This window comes from Lacerta agilis, chromosome 2 (assembly GCF_009819535.1).
Source record: "Lacerta agilis isolate rLacAgi1 chromosome 2, rLacAgi1.pri, whole genome shotgun sequence".
NCBI classification, from domain to species: domain Eukaryota; kingdom Metazoa; phylum Chordata; class Lepidosauria; order Squamata; family Lacertidae; genus Lacerta; species Lacerta agilis.
Window position 1 is genome coordinate 44,778,335 of NC_046313.1, and position 21,561 is coordinate 44,799,895.

Genomic DNA, 21,561 nt, shown 5'->3' on the forward strand with positions numbered 1-21,561 from the left:
TCCACCATCTTCGCCTGCCACTCATCAATTGTAGGCAACTCCTGTAATTTCCACTTTGGGGCTAATAGTATTCTTGCAGCAGTTGTCGCATACATGAACAGTCTTTTGTCCTTCTTAGCTATTTCATCTCCCATCAACCCCAACAGAAAGGCTTCAGGTTTTTTTGGGAAAGTATATTTAAACATCTTCTTAAGCTCATTATAGACTGCTTCCCAAAAACCTTTGACCTTATTGCAAGTCCACCACATGTGATAAAAACTACCTTCTTCTTGTCTGCATTTCCAACATAGCTTATCATGCATTCTATACATTTTTGACAATTTTACTGGAGTCAAATACCATCTATACATCATCTTATAAACATTCTCTTTCAATGTTTCACACGCGGTGAATTTCAAAGTCTCGTTCCATAGTTTAGTCCATGCATCATAATCTATATTGTGCCCAAAGTCCATTGCCCATTTTATCATCACCTCTTTCGTCAACTCATCTTTAGTATACCATTCCAACAACAAATCATACATTTTTGTTAAAAATTTACCTCTACCTTCTAATAGCTCAGTCTGAAATCTAGATTTTTTATCTTCAAGACCAATCTTTCTATCTTCTAAGAGCAAATTATGCACTTGATGATATTGAATCCATCCTGTAAAGAGATCCTCCATCTGGTGATATGGTTTTAACTTCCAACCTTTTTCTGTTCTCATCAGCAAATCCTCATATGTGGACCTTTTACCTTCCATGTTAACTTTTTTTAAAGTAAGGACTTCAATCGGTGAGATCCACCATGGGGTTTTGCTCTCTAAGAGTCTTTTGTTCCTTTCCCATACTTCGAAGATGGCCCTCCTTATCACATGATTTAAAAAACCTCTATGAGCCTTTATCTTATCATACCAGAGATAGGAGTGCCATCCGAATCTATTGTCATATCCTTCTAGATCTAACAAATCGGTGTTTTGCAATGTTATCCATTCTTTTAGCCAACACAAACAGGAAGCTTCATAATACCACTTCAAATCCGGTAGGGCGAAGCCGCCTCTTTCCTTTTTATCAATCAATAATTTCAATTTAATCCTTGGTTTCTGTCCCTGCCAGATGAATCTACTCAATATTCTTTGCCATTCTTTGAACTGTCCTGTTCCCTTGATTATTGGTATTGTCTGAAATAAGAATAACATCCTCGGTAAAACATTCATCTTGATTGCTGCTATTCTTCCACTGAGGGAAAGCTTGAGTCTAATCCATACTTCCAAATCTTTCTTAATCTCCTTCCAAACAGGTTGATAATTATCTTCAAAAAGATTGATATTTTTTGGAGTTAACCATATTCCCAGATACTTTATTTTCTTTGATACTGCTATACCCGTTTTTTGTTCTATCTCTGAAATTCGCTCTTTTTCCATATTCTTTACCATCATCTTTGTCTTGGTTTTATTCAGTTTAAATCCTGCTAATTGTCCGAAATTCTCCATCTCCTCTAATACTTTCGGGACGCTGTTCTGGGGTTCTTCTAACGTTACTACCAAATCGTCTGCAAAGGCCTTTAATTTAAATTCTTTTGCACCAACTTTAATTCCTTTTATTTCCGGACTTTCTCTCAATCTCTTCGTTAAAACCTCCAGGACCGTTATGAACAATAGCGGTGATAGCGGGCAGCCTTGTCTAGTGCCTTTTGTTATTTCAAAACTTTCTGTTATTTCATTATTCACTATTAATTTTGCTTTCTGATCCGAATATATCGCATCAATTCCTTTCAGGAAAGATCCCTCTATTCCCATTCCTTCCAAACTCTTTTTCATAAAATGCCAAGAAATATTATCAAAAGCTTTTTCCGCATCCACGAACATTAGTACAGCCGTTTTTTCATTCCTGGTTTCCAGATACTCTATCACATCAACAATATGTCTTACATTATCTTTTAACTGTCTACCAGGAAGAAATCCGGCTTGATCCTTATGTATTATTTCATTCAGTATTCTCTTCAATCTTGTTGCTAAAATATCTGCAAAAAGCTTATAATCATTATTCAATAAAGAAATTGGTCGGTAGTTCTTGACATTTAAGCGATCTGTATCTTGTTTGTGAATTAAAGTTATATAAGCTTCTTTCCAAGTACTTGGGATCTTGCCTCCTTCTAAAATATTATCCATTACTTCTTTCAAGACTGGAATCAGCTGTTCGCTAAGTATTTTGTAATATTTTGCCGAAAGTCCATCCGGTCCTGGAGATTTCCCCAATTTCATTCTTTTTATTGCTTCTTGTATTTCCAACGCCGTAATTTGAGTATTCAGGATATCCGATTTCTCTTTTGATATTTTCTCCAATTTATGTTCTTCCAAATACTTTTCTATTTTTTTCTTGTTCTCCTTCTCCTGCTGGTACAAATCTTTGTAATATCTTTGGAAAGCTCTCTTTATTTCTTTTGGATCCTCTATTACACCGTCTCCAATTTCTAATTTATTAATTATATTTTGATTTTGTCTCTTTCTTAATTGCCAAGCTAGTAGCTTTCCTGTCTTGTTAGCTGATTCAAAACTCTTTTGTCTCATCTGTTTAATTTTCCATTCAATCTCTTGGTTCACCAGCGTGGAGAACTGAGTTTGCAATATTTTTATGTTCTGTTTTAATTGGACATCCATTGGTTTCAATATCAGTTTCTTTTCACATATCATCAATTGAGTTAAGATTTCTTCTTTCTTTTTTTCCTTGTTTTTTCTTTGGTGACTATTCTTTTGTATCAAGAATCCTCGCATTACAGCTTTGCTCGCATCCCAAACCACGTCCAGTCCGGTTCCCTTCTGTAAATTCAAATTAAAATACTCTGTTATTTCTTGTTTAGCTTTGGTTATCACTTCTGAGTCGTCAAATAGACTGTCATTCATTCTCCATCTTGTGGGGATTTTCTCTTTGTTCTTTAAATCCAAATCAATCGAATTGTGATCCGACAGCGTTCTCGGTGTTATTTCACATCTAGACACCCTCCCTATTAATTCCTTTGTAATCCAAACGTGGTCGATTCTTCCAAAACTCTGGTTCGGCTCTGAATAAAAAGTGAAGTCTTTTGTGGTAGGGTGTTTCAACCTCCAAATGTCCACCAATCCTAGATTTTCCGTCATATCAAAAAATGATTTTGGTAATTTACCTTCTCTTGCCGTCTTCTTTGTAAAAGATTTATCAAGTTCCGGCATCACTACACCGTTAAAGTCCCCCATCACTATCAATTTCTGATCCATAAATTCAATCAGTTTATCTTCCAAATTCTTAAAAAATTCTGCTTTATTTTCATTTGGTGCACATTCCATTATTGTTTTGTAAGGAACGGTAGCAACATCTTCAGGCGCAAGGAGAGCCCGGGCGATTTCGAACGTCTCCTCTCCGCAGACGCTGAAGAATATTGCCCTCTTCTTGGCTTCGTTGGTGAGCCCTTTAGCTTCTAGGAGGAAGGTGAAACGTACCCTTCCCAGTCTCCTGATGCTGGGTTGAACGACGAGAAGCTTCTGTCGTTTGTCATCTTGAGTTCCTTGGGATCCAGAGCTGAAGCCTGGATACACGGTGTGAGGCAGCGGTGTGGCAAGTGGCGGTGCTGCTGTGCTGTGTGTGGCAGTCAGCTCAGCAGGATCCCACCTTTGTCGTCAGTGAAATATACTCCAAGTCAAGTGTGGATTTGATGCTCTTTATTCAGCTCATAGTAGCGAGGAATTGAAGTTTCCCCAAAACATCTGCTTTATATACATTATTTACACAGCGGGCCCCACATGATTGGCTAATTCTGGGATACTCCTGTATGACAATCAGGTTGCAGATTCACTTCCACCTGGAGCTGAATTGGGTGGCTCCTGCAGACCAATCAGACTGCTGCATTCTGAATCCTATTGTTCTAGGACCAATCAGTCTGCTGCACTTCGGATCCTATTCAACTCAGTACTTAACACCATGCCTCCGCCTGAACTGATAGATGTCTGCCATAGCCCCTGGACTGGTTTGGGGGTCTTACAGCAGAGCCTTTCCATCTGGGACCTTGTCTGAAATGGAGCACTTTCCCATATACAAGCAATCCCTCCTTTGGGAATTTTGTGACTAGGATAGCTGTTGTCTCTTAGGAGCCATGTATCTCAGTACATTTGTTGTGGTACTGTGTGTGTAATGGGTTGGAGGAGGAATTTTGAAATGGCATTGTTAAGTAGCTTGGATCTGGAAAAAGGTAATACCTTGCCTTAAAGGTAAAGGACCCCTGAACGTTAAGTCCAGTCGCGGACGACTCTGGGGTTGCGGCGTTCATCTCGCTTTACTGGCTGAAGTAGCTGGCGTTTGTCCGGGTCATGTGGCCAGCATGACTAAGCCGCTTCTGGCAAACCAGAGCAGCGCACGAAAACGCCATTTCTCTTCCCGCCGGAGCACGCAGTACTGAGGATCTACCACTTCCCCGACTACACAAAGCAGCGGCTGCTGGCGGCTTATGAGCGTTTTGCTTTTCCCTGATTTGGATTAAAAAGAAGGACTCTGTAAGTACTGAGTGCAATTCGTTTTTTAAAATCTATTGAAATTCGGCTTACGGAGAGAGATTAAAAGAGGAAGTCCGTCTCTCTCTGACAGCGGCAAGATCAAAGTAACAACTAAAAGCTGTAGGCGCAAAAGACTTGCTTTTAAGTGGATCGCTGATTTTGCAAACCGTAGAAAACCCTGTTTGGGGGTAAAACTGAGTATTATGATTTATTTCTTCCTGTGGATTATAAATTAAAAGAAGTTACCGCTAACCCTCTGGGCTAAGGAGTTCGGGTCAGACTGCAAATGGCGGCCATTGGGCTGGACTGTAATGTATACTAGGAAAGTCACTGAGACCCCACCATTTCCTGTTTTTCAAACCCCACGGTGTCCTTGAAGCTGATAGAATGGAAGACACAACACTGATAGCTTTCCAGCAGAGGCTCCTAGCTGAGTGTGATTTGCTTCAACAGAAATGTGAAGCTCTTAAGCAGAGGGTTAGAGAGGAGTTTGCCCAGATTGGAACTGTCTTTGCAGATAGCACTTTGAATTTACCGGATGAAAAGGTTGCAGAACTGTGTAAAATTACTGAAGAAGAGGTGGACTACAAGAATGTATTATCAGGAAAACAAGAAGGGCTCTTTAAGTGTGAGAGGCTTGGAGCCCAGAGTTTGGACAGATCAGAGAGCTCTTGGAGTGAGAGGCCAAGAGTTCAAGGACAGCAACAGAAGAAAATGCAACATGTAACAGAGAATGAAGAAGAGATACTATATGACTATGTTAGAGTTGTTGCCCACCAAGAAGTAAGATACAACCTGGATAAGAAGAAGATTCAACTAAGAATGTCAAATTTAGAATTGGGCATGAGTGAAATAAAAGAAGATGAAGGAGCTGGAGCTGGAAAGAGAGGACTTTGGGGGGAAGATCTGGGGGGGATGGGAAGGAGAAAGGCAAGGGTTAGAATGGCTAGGAAAGGTGTGGGGTGAAGGTAGACTCTTTTTAAAGGAGAAACATGGATAGCTGACCACGGAATTCTGAAACCAGAGGGGGGGGGGAAACGGTGTAAGAGAACTGGAAGAAAAGCATAATTATTTGAAAAGATGTGATTAATAAACATATGAAATTGGAATCAGAAGATATTTAGGCTATAGCAATCAGAAGTTAAGTTAAGAGAGGATATAAGAAGTTGGAGTTGTACAATGTTTATTTTATTAGGAATAAGATTTTAGGTTTAAGATGATTAGGATGTGTAAGATTAGATTAGTTGTGAGAAGGAAGATTTTATAATGTTACAAAGTTACTAAAGAAGATGAGAAATGAACGCAGAAGAGAGGACGTGAGGAAGTCCCAAAATATTGTTTAGAAAGAGGATAAGGATAGCTAAATAAGTGTGTGTAAGTTTTCTTTTTTGTATTGTTTTGTAGTTTTGTTTTTTGTAGTGTGTGTTGTATTATGTGTGTCTTTATTGCTAAAATTCAATAAAAAAAATTTTTGGGGGGGGAATATCTTCCCGCCGGAGCAGTACCTATTTATCTACTTGCACTTTGATGTGCTTTTGAACTGCTAAGTTGGCAGGAGCAGGGACCGAGCAACAGGAGCTCAACCGTCACAGGGATTCTGATCGGCAAGCCCTAGGCTCAGTGGTTAACTTTAGACCACAGCGCCACCCGCGTCCCAATACCTTGCCTTAGTTTCTGCAAATACGCAAGTGTATTAAGGCATAAAAGAAAGGCATAAAAAAGAAAGACTGTTTTAAACCAGTCTTTGAACCCAGTTGAGGCCATGCTTTTTACTAGTTTCTAAATTTCTTCTTCATAGCCAAAAGGGAGAAGTTTGTCATTCCTGGTTTAGTATTATGTCTGAACCAGCCCTTTAAATTGATGTGAGCTGTTGGATTGAGCTGCTATTAGTGCTGGGATATAATGCACTGCCATATGAAATCAAGAACAAGGATGCTGCCATGTCCTTAAGACTTTCAGAAGTTATAAAATCATTGGGTTCTCGGTTAAAGATTGCTTACTGTGTGATATGTAGTATTTGCAGTAGTCTACTTCGTGTTACAATGGCCTAGAAGTGCAATTCTTCCTAGATGCAGACAGATTTATGGCACTCTGTATTCATCATACTTCATCTCCTGAGGGAACCAAGTACGGTAACTTTTTGACAGGAGCCCATAGTATCTTTGTTTTTCAAAAGGCAACCTTTTTCTCTGTAAACTCATATAACAACAGTTGTATAACAATACTCTGTGGTTTAATCTGATCTCAAAAACTAATGCTGTTTACTAAATCTCATATGAATCTGTCAACAATACCTTTAACATGATACAAATGCATCCGGCAGGACTAAATTTCATTGAGTGCTGCTTAAATCTGTGTTTGTAATCACTTTCCCCGTTCTTCAAAATAAAACCATAGACGGCTTTTCAACTTGTTATAGATTCTACAGAGAAGAAATGCAGCTGTAAGAATGCCAGGGTCTGAGTTCATTAGGAATGTGCAAGGTACAATCCATAGGAGTTATTGATTTTTCAACCTTATTGGAAAAAATCAGTCATGCTTTTCTTTCCCCCCCAGAAAGAACCATGTGTGTGCGTTTGTGCGCGCATGTGCGCTTTTCTGATAACATTCCACATCAACAAAGCACAAACAAAAAACAATACAACAACGAAAAATCTTTCTTTTCAAAGATTTCAAGGAATTGACAAAAAAAATCATAAAATATTCTACTCCAGATTTGCAAATCTTTTCTAATTTCTTTCCAAGCCCTTGAGTAATTATCATTAAAGATATTGCGGTTATTTACTGTTAACCATATCCACAGGTATTTTACTTTCTTTTCACTCTTCATGCCTCTAATTCTTTCCAAGTCTTTCGTGAGTTGAGCATCCATATTTTTGACTAGCATTTTGACTAGTTGTTTTTGTTTGTTTAGTTTAAAACCTGCTAAGTTACCATACACCTTTAATTCCTCCAAAACCACCGGTACACTTTCTAGTGGATTTTCCAATGTCAAAACAACATCGTCCACACAAGCTTTTAACTTATAATGTTGTTGACCCACTTTTATACCCCTTATTTTGTCATTTATTCAATTAATACAAGTGTGTGTGCATTAATTGAGCGGAAATTGCTTCACAAAAGTGTGGTTGTTGGGAGGAATTGTACTAAATGCTGAGAAATTTTCATGAAGCCTTTAAAAAGAAATTGCAAACTGATGTGGAACTATAACAACCAAATTTAAGATTGGAAAAATGAGGAATGGAAAGAAACAGAAACTTACATATTTGTCCACGTCTAATACCCGCTACAAATAACCATATACTGTAAACTTAAAAACAAAAACAAAAACCACACCAAATCCTATGTACCAATACCACTCTATTCTCCATATTCCAAGTCTGAAAAGTTTAGTTGGAGTTTAATATGTGAGTTAAATTGGTAACTCATTTTGAGAGCTTAGCATACATTTTACTTAAGCTGTTTAACAAGTTCCACCATTGATAAACTAGACTTAATATGGAAGTTTAATCAATTTTGAAATGAAAATAGAATCCTATACTAGGAAACCATGTTAATTTGGGTCTTGTTGATTTATGCTCTCAAGTTCACAGTGATTTATTTATACTTTAATACCATTATCCATAGTATATAGTATAGGATGGGGATTTTCTAATTGTTTCTTGTTCTTATATAAAAGAACTTTAATCATCTATCTTTGCACTGATATTGCAAAAACAATAAATTTACAAAACTTACTGAGTCAGGTAATTTCATTGTCTTAATTAATAGCCTTTACCAATCCTCTAATATTGATTTAGGCAAGCTGAGAAGCAAAAGGTCAAGAAAAGGTAACTTCTTATCCAGATATGTGGTCTTGCTAGATCATGTTGAGGCACACTGCTGGAGACATCCAAGAGCTCTGCCCTCATTTACTTTTGATTTGCCCATTCTGATAAGCTACCTGCTCGACTGTGTATACTGCAGTTGAACAAAGAGAGCTTTTTATAAAACATTTTCTGTTATATATTGTAAGGAAGAAAACTATGCTGTTTAATGCAGAGAATGATGTTTCCCATGTTGTATCTCTGCAACACATGAAGTCAATATTTGTGTTAATACATTCTGTCCACACATAGGATTAATATGTGGAGCACAAGGTGCACCTTCTGACTCCACTTCTGACATCTGTGCATTGTGTGTGGACAATTATGTGTCATGCAATGGACACGGGGATGGGGAAGCCACAACATATTATCTAAGGGACAGTTTCGGGAGCTGTTGCCTGCCTCTAAACCAACACCAGATTTAGGGTGGTGTGGGTGGTTCCCTTCTTTAGGGCACTGAACTGAGGGAGTGCAGAACGGAAAGCAAGAGGTAGGACAGCATGAAAATAAGAAATATGGGGAGGGGATTTTGTCATCACTTAGGGAACCATCACTTAGGGAAGCCTGCCCCTGTTCATACATTGCCAAGCCTGTACAGACAGTGGGCGGAGCCAGGTACACTTACCCCGGGCCTTGCTGAGCTAAGCCAGCCAAGGTCCCGCCAGGAACGAGCTGCTTTTTTGATTGAGTTTATAGTAGGGTTGCCATATTTCAAAAAGTAAAAGCCAGGACACCCCAAAAGTTGTGTGTTTTGTTTTGTTTTTACAAAAACGCCAAAAACCTGCTATTTTTCGATGGATTGCCTAAGATCCAGGACAAAGTACTGCCTTTCAGAAATCCTCTCCCCGCCCCCCCGTCAATTCCACCTTTGAAATCCCATTAATGTTAACTTTATTCTAACAAGACTGCCACCCCAGGCCTCAGACAAGCTCTGCATGGGCCTGGATAGGGCTATTGTTGCTCTAAATAACTGATAGGCTAAAAAGCTGTCATGAAAATATACCTGTATATTAATTTAGAGACTAAGACATCTGCACTAGCATAGTTAAAGTAGTGTATTATGTGAAGCTAATGGGAACCCGTCCTAGTATAATGTCCTTCTGTTTCAGAGGCACATTGATAATATCTTTTGTTAACATATTTCAGATTTATAGGGTTACAGCAGTGTACCTATCTGTGGGATACTCTGCTTGCATTAAGTTTCCAGTTTACTTTAAAACTCTGGCTCAAGTTTTAGTAAGGAATGATTGAAGTCAGGGACGTAGGGTGCCGCTTTGCCGCCCGGGCCCTGATGTTACGGCGTGCGCGCAGCATCCCAGGTGGACTGCGCATGTGCAGACATGCACAGTCCACCCAAGATGGCGGGCGCGAGCGGCCAGCACCTCTCCTGACCGTGCAATGGCACGGCAATTTTAAGGCTGCACCATGTGAATAGCAGCACAGCGTCTGTGCTGCTGTTCGCGCACTGCAGCCTTAAAACTTGCCGTGCCACCGCACGGAAGGGGTGCCAGCTGCTCACACCTGATGGTGGGTGCAAGTGGCCGGCACCCCTTCCGTGTGACGGCATGGTAAGTTTTAAGGCTGCAGCGCGCGAACAGCAGCACAGACGCTGTGCTGCTATTCGCACGCTGCAGCCTTAAAACTTGCTGCGCCCCACACGTGCCAGCGGCGCCGATCGCGGGGGCGGGGCGCCACCCCGAGTGTCACCCCTCCCAGGGCGGTACCCGGTCAGACCGCCCCCCGCCCCCTTGCTCCGCCCCTGATTGAAGTGCCCATAGTACTCATTTGTGTCGCAACAGAATTCTTTGTGAGAGCATTTGGAGTTTTATAAAAATGTTAGCAGTATTCCAACATGCAGAGTTTGATTCCTGCTCTTCAAGATAATTTGGTAAAGAGCCTTAGTAACTGTTAGATGAATATAAGCATCTCATGATACTCCAGTCACCACCAGCCTTTATACAGTACATATTCAGGAGGTTTTTAGGGCAAGTAATTTAGATTGAAATGTAAGTATATTGCATGAAAATAATGGACACACTTTTAACAGCAATTATTACTCCATAGATGATTGTGTAGACATCTAGGTATTGTATAAATGGGCTCTTAAGACAAGCTATATCTATATCTATCATCTATCTATCTATCTATCTATCTATCTATCTTTCATCTATCTATCATCTAATGGTTGACAAAGCAGTTTTGTGTTGTCTGCCAAATAAATATTTATGTGGAGATAATTTTAACGTGTTTTTGTGCATTTATAAAGATCCTAAGTAGCCACTACTTTGTACCTAGAGCTTTTTTGTCAAAGCTAAATTTATCCTTCATTTACGCTGCTTTTTAAAAGGGACACATACACAAAGCAACCCATGTTGACGTAAATAATTAGATCACATTGTGGACTATCTATACACTAGCTTTTAGGTATTTATTATATTTTAATGGAAACTGTTTCTGATTTTTTATATGTTTATGAAATATAAAATCTGTCTTTGGAAGGCCACAAATGGAATGAACTTTGCTGTGGTGGTAAAGTGTTTCCTAGCAACACCATGTCCGTTATAGTCTTCCTTCCTTCCTTCTTCAAGCTAAAAGCAAAGTCATGTCCATTAATTCCCAGCTGCAATGAAAACTTTTTCAGAGATTTTGCTGGCTTCCTACTGTTCATGTTTTCATCTTGCTCAGATGTACGGGGGGGGGGAACCCTCTGCTTCTCTGATCTGTTTATCTCTCTCCAATTTCCCTTCAACAAGAAAACCCAGAGTGTATACTGTATATTCACAATTAATGTTCATTTTACATTTAAAACAAATCAGATGTCCTGCAGCATGATGCCTCCCTTGATATAGTAGCATTGTGGTCGTTCAGACGGCATGTATGACATGCTGAAGAGGTAGAATAAAACCCCTTTATTTTAGACTGCACAGAGTACTTGCCTCCTTTAGTGCCTGTATAATGCAAGCACTTCTTTTTTTCTGCCTGAGAGCAGGGTGAATAGTACTTTCTAAGAACACTTTATGAGCAGCAGAAGGAGTTTTATAGGGCTTGTTAGTATGTGGTGATTCTTGGCAATTCTAAAGTGAGGTTCCCTTCTCTAGGCTTGTGAAAAACAAGTCCACATTACTGAACATCACACAGTTGGCAGTAGCAACAGAGAGCTCAAGGACTAGCTGTGAAAGGAAAGTGAACAGTTTACCTTCAAAAAACAAATGGACCAGATTAGACATAATGGTTCAGCAATAGTAGGTACACCATACCTAAAATAAGTTGAAGTATCCAATTCCCTAAAGCTGTACACATACTTTCTGTTCAAATAGAAAGGATTATATGAAGGCATAGAATTAAGGCTGAGTGTTGCAAATTGTACCTTAAAGTTGTCCCCTGTCTTTTTTTTAAAAGTAAAAATGGGCATAATAGTTGTCTTTTCGGAAAGCCAGGTTTAGATGTATACATCTTGCACTTTGCTATGAAATTTTTAGTGCTCTCTCAACCCGTCTCTTGAATTGGGTGGTATACTATGCCATAGCAGAAGTATGAAGGAAGAAGTATGTCTTTCTCCTCCACCTTATACTAGGGGCTGTGCCCATGTTCATTCCATTCACCAACCTGCCCCCCCATTCACCCCAAGAGCTTCCCCTTCCCACCCAATTTAATTATTAACTTCTCATGTCATCTTCTAACCCCATTTCTAAAGCCACTTCTGACTTCTATTCCACAGCCCTGTTTTGCATCCCTATGCAGGCAATAGGGCATAGAAAATGCAATTCCCCAGAGGATGTCTTCTAACACCAATGCTTGTGCTTACTGCCCTTCAAGATAGGGAAACATGCCCTGATGTTTTTTTGTGGGGGGTTGTTGCTTGAATGTTCCTGCTATGAGCACCAAGGATTTTTATCAAATTTTATATATATATATAGCTTCATCATAGCAAACAAGCACATTGTTTAGATGCAAGATATGTGATGTTATCTCCGATATTGTGCAGCTGTCATAACCAAGAGGCACCACCCATATTCATATTTATTACTGCTTCTGGCATTAAAACTGATTCTTTTGGATTTTTGGTCACAATCCTGAAAAACTTTTGTGTAATTATACCGATGTCAGTGTGACTATTTTTTGAGGCTGAGATTATAAAATAGCATGATCTGTATAATAATTAAGCATCTTGGATATTCCCATTATAGATCAGATCATGTCCTTTTGGTTAGCTTACCAGCCTTTGATCTGTATCACATTCATGCATCAAATGCCATGGCATGAATGAGAAAATATATTCCTGAAAGAAGTTGCTCAAGCACTCTTGTTCCTGATTCCTATTCTCTATGTCTTTGTTTTATTGATCAAAAAGTACAGGTCCTATTTCCTCTGAGACCCTTTTACCTTCTGGATGCTGACTGCCAAAGCTTTCCTATTATCCATTAATATTTTGCTTTTCTGTGTGGTCAGAATTGCCTGTACTCATTTGTATGTTCAGAACAATGAAACATTTAAACAGAACTACTCACTTTACAGATCATAGGGACCTACTGAAATTGTTAGCTTCCATGTAATTACACATGTCAAAATAGTGCGAGATCATTAATAAATATCCAAATCCATCTAAAAAGTGTTCAGTGAAAGGGAAGAGAGAACAAGTAACTTCACTTCAGTTCAATTTTTAATTTATTTTTATGGTTAAAGAGTCAAAATACTGCTTATTTGTAGTATGTTAAACTGTGGCTTCAGTGGGATTTTGTTTCTTTTGTTGGCACTGAATCATCATCTTATTCCTGAATCTTGTATATATTTGTAGCTGTTACCCAGGAAGGCTTAAAGATACTGTTTAGATTTAATTTCCCACTGAATTTCTTCATGCGACAGCTTTGCTTGGCTGTGCTAGACCACAGCTGTTGATGGGTGGTTCTGGTGCGCATAAATCACTCTCTGCTGCATCACAGGCACATTCTATGATCCTGTGGTTCTAAGTTATAGGCCAGTTCATTGTGTTAGTGCAACTCCACAAGTCATGACATTCCATTGCTGCAGGAGTCACCGCTCCACATCCATTAGTGTTGCAGCTCAGCAAATTATGCAATCAGAACACAAATTACTTTGCCTCCAATTTGTGAAAGGGGTTTCAGCTATTAGATTTTTTTAACCTTGTTTTTTTGTACAAGGGAGGCTGCAATTTTTACTGTGACATAGTTACTCCTGAGTAGTTTGGTTGTAGCCTTTGGCTGCTGCAGAATTCCAAGTGTGTATATTAAAAACCCAGGCTAATCCAAGACTAAAATTAATTGAAAGTAAGGAAAGACACCCTTAATAATTTGGAGTCCTCAAATGATCTCTGCTCTATTTTAAGGAAGCTTTGCAGGTAATAAGATATGACACCAAGTAGAAGAACAAGTGCACTCATTTTCCCACCCATAACCATATTTTGTATAAAGTGCACATTTATTCTGAAATGTGGCTCTATTTCAGAGTTTTGTACAAGCCCACAATCTAGGTTATAGTAACCTGATATAGCAAAAATGCATGTGGATTAAATTTCCTTTTATTGAGATTACACTTGTCCCCTAATAATTTATAGATACTTGTAGCAGGAATCCAACCACAGTCTCAGATTCTTTGGGGGGGGGGGTGCTTATATGGAGCTAGTAACATGTCATAAGATTATAGATATTCAAAAGTAAAAAAAAAGAAGGAATAAGATCTAGCTGCCGTAGAAGCTTAATTCTTTTTTGCTATTAAAATCAACCCTAAAGATACATTTTTGACACGGAAGACTACATGTGTTTTTACATATTATTTCTCTTTTGCCTTCTACTTCCCATAGTCATCCTCTAAGCAAAAAGATGTTCCTTACACCAGCAAGCATGTTTGATACAGCCTTCAGCTTTCTTTTTGAGTGCACAGTAACATTGTTTAATGTGCATAGAATCTTAGTGCAAATAGTATTTCTTGTACTTATCTTCTTCATTTCTTCAACCAGATGGCTGCCCTGACTTGTGCAATGGCAATGGGAGATGCACACTCGGTCAGAACAGCTGGCAGTGTGTCTGCCAGACCGGCTGGAGAGGGCCTGGATGCAATGTTGCTATGGAAACCTCCTGTGCTGATAACAAGGATAATGAGGGAGGTGAGCAAAAGTCTTCCAATTCCCAGCCCCGAAAGAACAGAGGGTTATGTGCGGCTTCGTCATGAGTCATTTTACTAGAGAAAGACCCCCTCTCCTACTATTGTCAAGTGTTGTTGTTACATTTCCTTTGAAACAAATGAGATGGAGAAAGAAGAGCTCTTGTGGGGGAAATGATGTGACCTTAAAGACTTCTTTTTAAAATGTAGAGCTTCATTCATCTCTGGTGAAACTAAGGTTTTTGTTGCTGGAGTTTACAGTTGGGAATTGTGTGGTTTAGAACTTTAGGACTCGGTCCTGTCTTCAGGTATGCACCCTTTATGACCTAAAAGTCCAGAAAAGCAGCCTGCACTACACATTAGTCAATCAAAGACACAGCTGATTAAGTAGGATACTTTACAAAGTACTGTAAATATTTGTTAGAGCAAAGATGGCAGGCAGAATCTTAGACAAAGAGAGCACAAGCAACTTTATATTCTACGTTCAGAGATGCAGTTGAAAAGCCAGCTGCCAATCACCTGAAATCATATAGGACATCACATGTTGGCAGATAAAAAGATGGGTAGGCTTCTGAAGCCCACAAGGGCCTTCTGAAGGTCTGCCGATCGGGGTGTGGGGAGTTTTGAAGGCACTGCACACCTGGCTCCTGTAGTGCTGCGGATCAGATGTTTGAAAGCGCCACACAGTGCTCTTTGCAGGCTACTTGCAAGATCCCTGTGCTGTGCTTTAAAGTCCTGCTGATCAAATGATTTTAATCCATATTTAGTGTTTACCTATTTCATTTTAGCACCAGAGGTGGATTTAGGGCAGCGTGACTGGTTCCCTCACACGGTGCACAGGGGCTGGGGGGGGTGCCTTCCCGCCTCCTTCCCAAAGCCAGCCCTGTTAGCATTCATCCTGCTCCTTCACCCAGGGTTGTTTTGGCGAGGGTTCAGTCCCAGGATCATTCAATATATTTCTCAAAGCTACCAGACAAGCAAAAAGCACTGATGCAATGCATTATAATTTGCTTACATTTTAAGGTATTGGAACAAACCTTGGGGACATACATCTCCCTGGAGCTATTGGGCTAACTGTACTTGTCAGAATTGCAAACAGTAATGGCTGCCTCCAAAATAGCTGTGTAAATAAGAACAGAATAATTGCCTTGGTGGTTCAGCCCATTATGCCATCTAATGCATTACTCTGTGTTTCCAGCTTGTTAAATCTGGAAATGTCATAAACAGGTCATAAAAGCATCTCCTTTTCTTTACTCATAGTATCTGATAATCAAGGACCATGTTTCCTCTTAACACAGAGGCCTCACTTAGAAGTTATATGCAATAGGTTTATTATGTCTATTGTTCGTGGATTTGTGTAATATTTGGCCATCGCCAGACAATGTAGAAATGAATTATTTGTGTGAATGATATCTTCCGTTAGAAAAGGCTTTCTCTATAGTCTGTTCTGAACCTGTCAATTTCATTTCCATCTATTTATAATTTCATTTATGATTTCAGCTCTAACTAGCCCTTCCCCAAACTGACAAACTGTATTGTTTATTGTAATAAAAATAATTTATTGCTACTTCATTTGAAATATTGAATATTTAACTTGACATTTGATCAAAAATAGTGGATGCAATGATGTCTAAATCTCTCAGTGCCACGTATGTCATTGTAGAAACATTCCTTTCCAAGCAACCTTTTCAAAAATTTGATAAAAGTAGACTTCAGATCAGAATTTATCAACTTTTCATGAAGTCTTCAGTACAGTACCTGGTGTCATGTGATAATTAACAAAACTAATTGCCCTGTTAAACATTAAATAATTCCTCAGCATTTTCAAATAATAAATTTCTCCTTGTATTGTCATCATTTCAAGAAGTATTTATAAATGTTTTAATAAAAACCCTGATGCAGCATTCCCAACATGAAAAACTATTCTAAGACATCAAGATACACATTTGAGTAAGTTTGCCAAATAGCTTCAACAATTATGACCAAGTATTCAGAAGCCATGGGATGAGGAAACGTTCTAATCCTAGAAAAATTGCAGAAACTACTACAACAGAAGCACACAGGCATCTTCTCAGTAGCTGACTCATGGTTATGTAAAATATTTATCCTGGAGGCTCACCTTCACATATACCCGCAGCTACATGCCACTAGCTCTTTTAATAATCCACTTCTGAAAGTACCGGTATTTTGAGTGTATGTCTGAAGGACTTGCCCAATGTCACAGAGGAAACTTGTGACTGAGCCAAGAGTTAAAACCAGCCATTCTTTCTGCTAAGCCCTGAATATCATTTTTCATCTCTATTGGAGCTGCTTTTTCTAAATTCTTTGGGTGTTCTTCATAAGAGAGCTCACAGAAATCTTCCGATTTCCATAATAGCTTCACCTCTCCATTTGTCTCTGCCAGCTGTGACATCCCCATAACTGTTGAATTTGAGTTACTTGTGACCCAATACTCGTTTGTTCTTGTAGTCTGTTTCCTTATTCTACACTGCTGCTGTGTTAACAAATTTTCATGCTTCTTCTCCCTTCAATATTTCTATAGGGTTACACCACAGGGTGCCCTTGACCAGAATTTCTCCATAATTGTATGGCTGTTGGCAATTATCTTTAGTGGAAAACAGTGATAATGTTGTACTTTTAAGCATTTAAAGAAGGTAAAGTGTTGTTTACTAGATTTTCTGTCTGCTGGCTTGCAGGAGGGGGCAGGATGCCTGGTGGTTTCTCTCTTTATGCTTCCTTCTTTGTGTTCTTATGTCCAGCTGCTGCAGCCTTAAAGGTAGAAAACTGCTCACAAAGGAGAGACAAAACCAAGGATGCTTATAGTTTGCCATATAGAGATTATTAGTTAGAATCATACCTTTAAGTAGTCTCTCTTCTTTATAAAGGTAGGGTCATGTTCAGCCTTACATGAGGCATAAATCAGATCCAAGGTGTAGAAATGTCAAACTAAAAGAAAGAATGTCATCCTACTAAATGTTTAGAGAGTGAATTCTAAGCAGGTTATCTTCAGGTCTGAATCTCTGTAGGAGTTAAGTATAATTATTTCTGGTATGCTTTTGCTGTCCTGCCCATGGAGGGGAATTCTGCATTCCTAATTATGGATATCTGCTAGTCTTATTAATCATACAAATACAGCTGGGTGCAGTGAAATCTCAGTCACATTCTGTTGTGGGGGTGGAACAAAAATAAAGTACCTTTTCATACAGAAATTAAATAAATTTCTTTGCCCAGGAAAAGAATGGTGTAGTATATGTGTCGTATGAAATATTTGTTTCTCATTTTATGAAACTGATTTTTTAAATATATAAAGTGTGTGTGTAAGGTGAGGCTTTTTATAAAATAATTTTCCAAAGGTGGCAGTCTAATTAAAAGATAGCATTTTCCTGAGGCCAACTCCCTGTTAAAGGCTTTCATTCCAGAATCCTTTTTTGGTTTTAAAAAGATGTTTGAAGTCCATTAATTTACTCTTTGCAGCATCCTTTAAAATTTAATCCCTCTTCTAATCAAGTCCTCAGTAGTCTAAATAACTGTTAAGTATCTTTGGTGGGGATTATGAACAGTTATTCAAGATTATATGACGAATCTAATACTCACAGTACTGTGATTAAATCTGTAAATCTCTCAAAATGGCACATATAACCATTTAAAACACCATGGACTTAATTCAGAGAATTAAAATATTTCAAAACAAGATTCACAGGATAACAAAAGGCTAAAAGTTATTATCAAGTGCAGACTTTTCTGGATTTCCAGTGTTAATAGCAGCAATTAGATTGCTTGCAAACCTGGGAGTTATGTGAGTAGATAGCTGCAGAATCCCATGTGCTTTTGGCTGGAGAGAGAGTCAGAGTAATGGTTCATTTCCGTTTGAATCCAAGGCTGTGGTTATGGTGGAAGCAACACAGTTTTGGGGTATTAATGCTGTGAACCCCTCCATCGTGGGCTCAGTTTGTATTATGTGTAAATAAAACATATATCATAAAGACCCCAGTCTCCACTGTGCCTCATTCCAAAAGGAAACATAAACCCTAGGTAAGCACCTGGAGCTCCCGGAATCTAGCACCACTCAGAGATTGGGGTGGTCTGCAACAGTATGTACATATAGCATTGAGCCAGAAACTCAAAATATTCCTCATCACTATTTTACTTGTTGCAATTATATTCCTTCTCAGTATTGAAAACTTTACCTATTAAAATCTACCTAAACTTTGGAAAGTCTTGACAAATTTTTGTATAATACAAAATGCCATTGTGAAATGTCCATAGGCATAAAACATCTATATATATGGCATTGCCCATTTACTTCCATTGCCAGCCTGATATCCCAAAATCACAGAACACTCTGGTATAATAGCAAGAGGATTTTTTCCAGGAATTTGGGATATGGCCTATTCTCTCTCTCTCTCTCTCTCCCCTAAGCCTATCTCCCACTCCTACTGCCTGTATGCATATGCACACACACACACACACACACACACACACAATTAAACAGAGTATATCATTATTTATGTATAATTTACAGGCTCTTGCTCCTATTTTTGGAAAGTCTCAAACCAGCTTAAAAATGAAATTAAACATTCCATCAGTGATAAAGACCTAAAACAAATAATTGATCACATAAATAAATACCCATTGAAACAAACAAACAAAAAGCCCTCCTTTTTATTATTACATCTTGTTTTGGTTTTCAAAATATTGCACATCATAGAAAATACTATTCAATATGAAGGAAAATATACCACTGAAGCCCCATCTGGAGGAGCAGGTTTCCCAACTTGTGTCTTTTGCACAAAATAATATTACTGGGGAATTTTGCATGGTATGCTGCACAACCTACCTGCACAACCTACCGAGGGCTGGTTACATTTCTAACTTAAGCCTGTAGCTGTAAATTAATTTTTTCTTCCCTTCATAGGTAAATTCACTTCTAGAGCGATACTGTTTCTGAACATGTTTGCCCTGTTCATATATTGGAATGTAAATGTGTGTTTTTAAGTTTCTTAGAACAAATAATTTTGAAACGAAAGGGGGGAAATGGGAAAGGGGAAGAGTGGATCCTGCCCTTCTGCAATAATTATTTGGACAAGCTTTGCTTTTATAGAACAGTGAAGCCTGTGATTTGATATTTCATCAGGCCTGTGATAGTTAAGATAATACAAGTATTTCACAGCACAAAAGCAAATCATGTAATTTAGCTTGCCTCATCAAGCTTTGCCACAGCAGGGGTCTCTAATTCAAGTCAGACAAAAGATTTATAAGGTTCTCAATACAAATACCCACAATACCTCAGGAGATAAAAAGGCTCCCTAGAGCAAATACAATAGACCTGGTTCTCAAAGGCATCTTTAAAATTGCTACTATAATAAACAATTGGAATCTGTTATTGACAGTTTTAAATATGTATAAAATATAGGCAGCATCTGTAGTAAATCTGGTTCTTCACATGAGTCACTAAATCCTCATTTGCTTGTTTTTCTAGCTTAAAGAAAATATCTTTTATACTTTGTAACAAAGCCTTTGCACTTCTTGTCTTCCCAAAACTGTTACTGACATTAACTTTATTGATTCTGGCAATGACTCAGTTGGGAAAGCAGCTACAGAGGACATGAGTGCAGTAGAGCTAGTGCTAGCATTTTCAAAAATTGGCACGTGGCACTTGCAACCAGTTGAGCAGGCCCAGAGGTTTCAGCTGATCATTTTCAGGGACCAGGGTTGTGTTCCAGGCTTCTGGTTATCGAAAAGAAAAGAAAAGAAAAGAAAAGAAAAGAAAAGAAAAGAAAAGAGGGGAAGATACAGCTATTAGGGTGGCAATATTCAGGAGACATAAAGCAGGTCACTCAAACAGTGGCATCAGTGCGTCCTCAACTATGCTTCTGTTTCTTGAGCATCTACAGATAGCAGGCAGTGTTCTGTTTTGACTAAATGAGTATTGTACCTCCATCAATACCTGCTATGCTTACCTCTTTACAGGACAAAATATCCCCTCCGCTGAACTTGGTCATGTGCTTAAACAACAGCCAGCATGCTATCCTGTAACAATCTGTAATCTTATCCATTTATTATCCCTTGACTGGCCACTGAGACTAATGAGAGAAATGCAAGTGTTTTTATGCATTCAGCTAATTTATACAAAGTCTTCTTAGATACGCTGAACAGTAGCCACAAATATTTAGCAAGTTTAAACATCAAATAAATACTTATCATGACATGTGGCTAATAACACACTACGAAAGGGAAGTTTTAATATTTTACTAGGTAATATCCACTAACCGGGCACTCTGGGAGGGCAGCTGTTGCCATGGCTGCAGTGGGTTCAGGGAGGCTGCAATCTTCCAGTGTGCCTGGGGGAGGTGATGGCTGCTGCTGTCCACCTCCAGCCGCATTGGGGTAAGGGTGGACAGTGATAATTTAGCCAGTTGGAGGCAGGGGCTTGGAAGCTGCGATCATCCCGCCCCTAGCCTTTTTTCCACCGACTCTGGCTTTATCTGTTGATGGAGGAGCCCAACTGATTTACTGTCTCTCACCGGGTCCCTTTGATCCTTTGTCCTGTTAATGGCCCATCCCCCTAGGCAGTCACCTCATGGGGAAGCTAGGCTGTCTTAAGTAGCGTTTAACACTTTCTAGATCCAGGGGTTAGAGTTGTCTGTATTTTAACACCCCAAGGCTTGATTAAATTCTAACACTCACTGAATCCAGGGATTATAGGTGTCTAGTACCCACAAACTCATAACAGCAGAAAACTGTGATAATCATGTAATTTAACAACAACTGGTTGATAACACAGACATCCTGCCATTAGTTAGTCAATTAAAACACAGTGCGCTAAAAATCATCAGTTGTTAACCTACTTACTTGCAAAATTGTCTCTGTAAATATAGGTGGTTATAAAATAAGATGGGAAATATATTAGAAATACTCTAGTCATTTCCTGGTTAAAGTCTTTGGAAGATTAAATTAAATTGTCATAGCTGGTATATTTTTTGCTTATCCAGACCATTCCAGCTTCCCTTAGGAATGCTTTTCATTGACAAATCTGATGATTGGGTCATGAGTTTGTGGAAGCAGCAAGGCAAGGA

The 21,561-nt window shown here is 38.9% G+C and overlaps 1 protein-coding gene across 2 annotated transcripts in view; it reads left to right on the forward strand.

The window, feature by feature from the left end:
* Positions 1–21,561, forward strand: part of LOC117041261 (teneurin-2) — a 479,562-nt gene that overhangs the window by 387,478 nt on the left and 70,523 nt on the right. For both annotated transcript variants that reach the window (XM_033139834.1, XM_033139833.1), the window contains exon 14: positions 14,343–14,489. In XM_033139834.1, the coding sequence (XP_032995725.1) occupies positions 14,343–14,489 (147 nt within the window). The remainder of the gene's footprint in view (positions 1–14,342; positions 14,490–21,561) is intronic.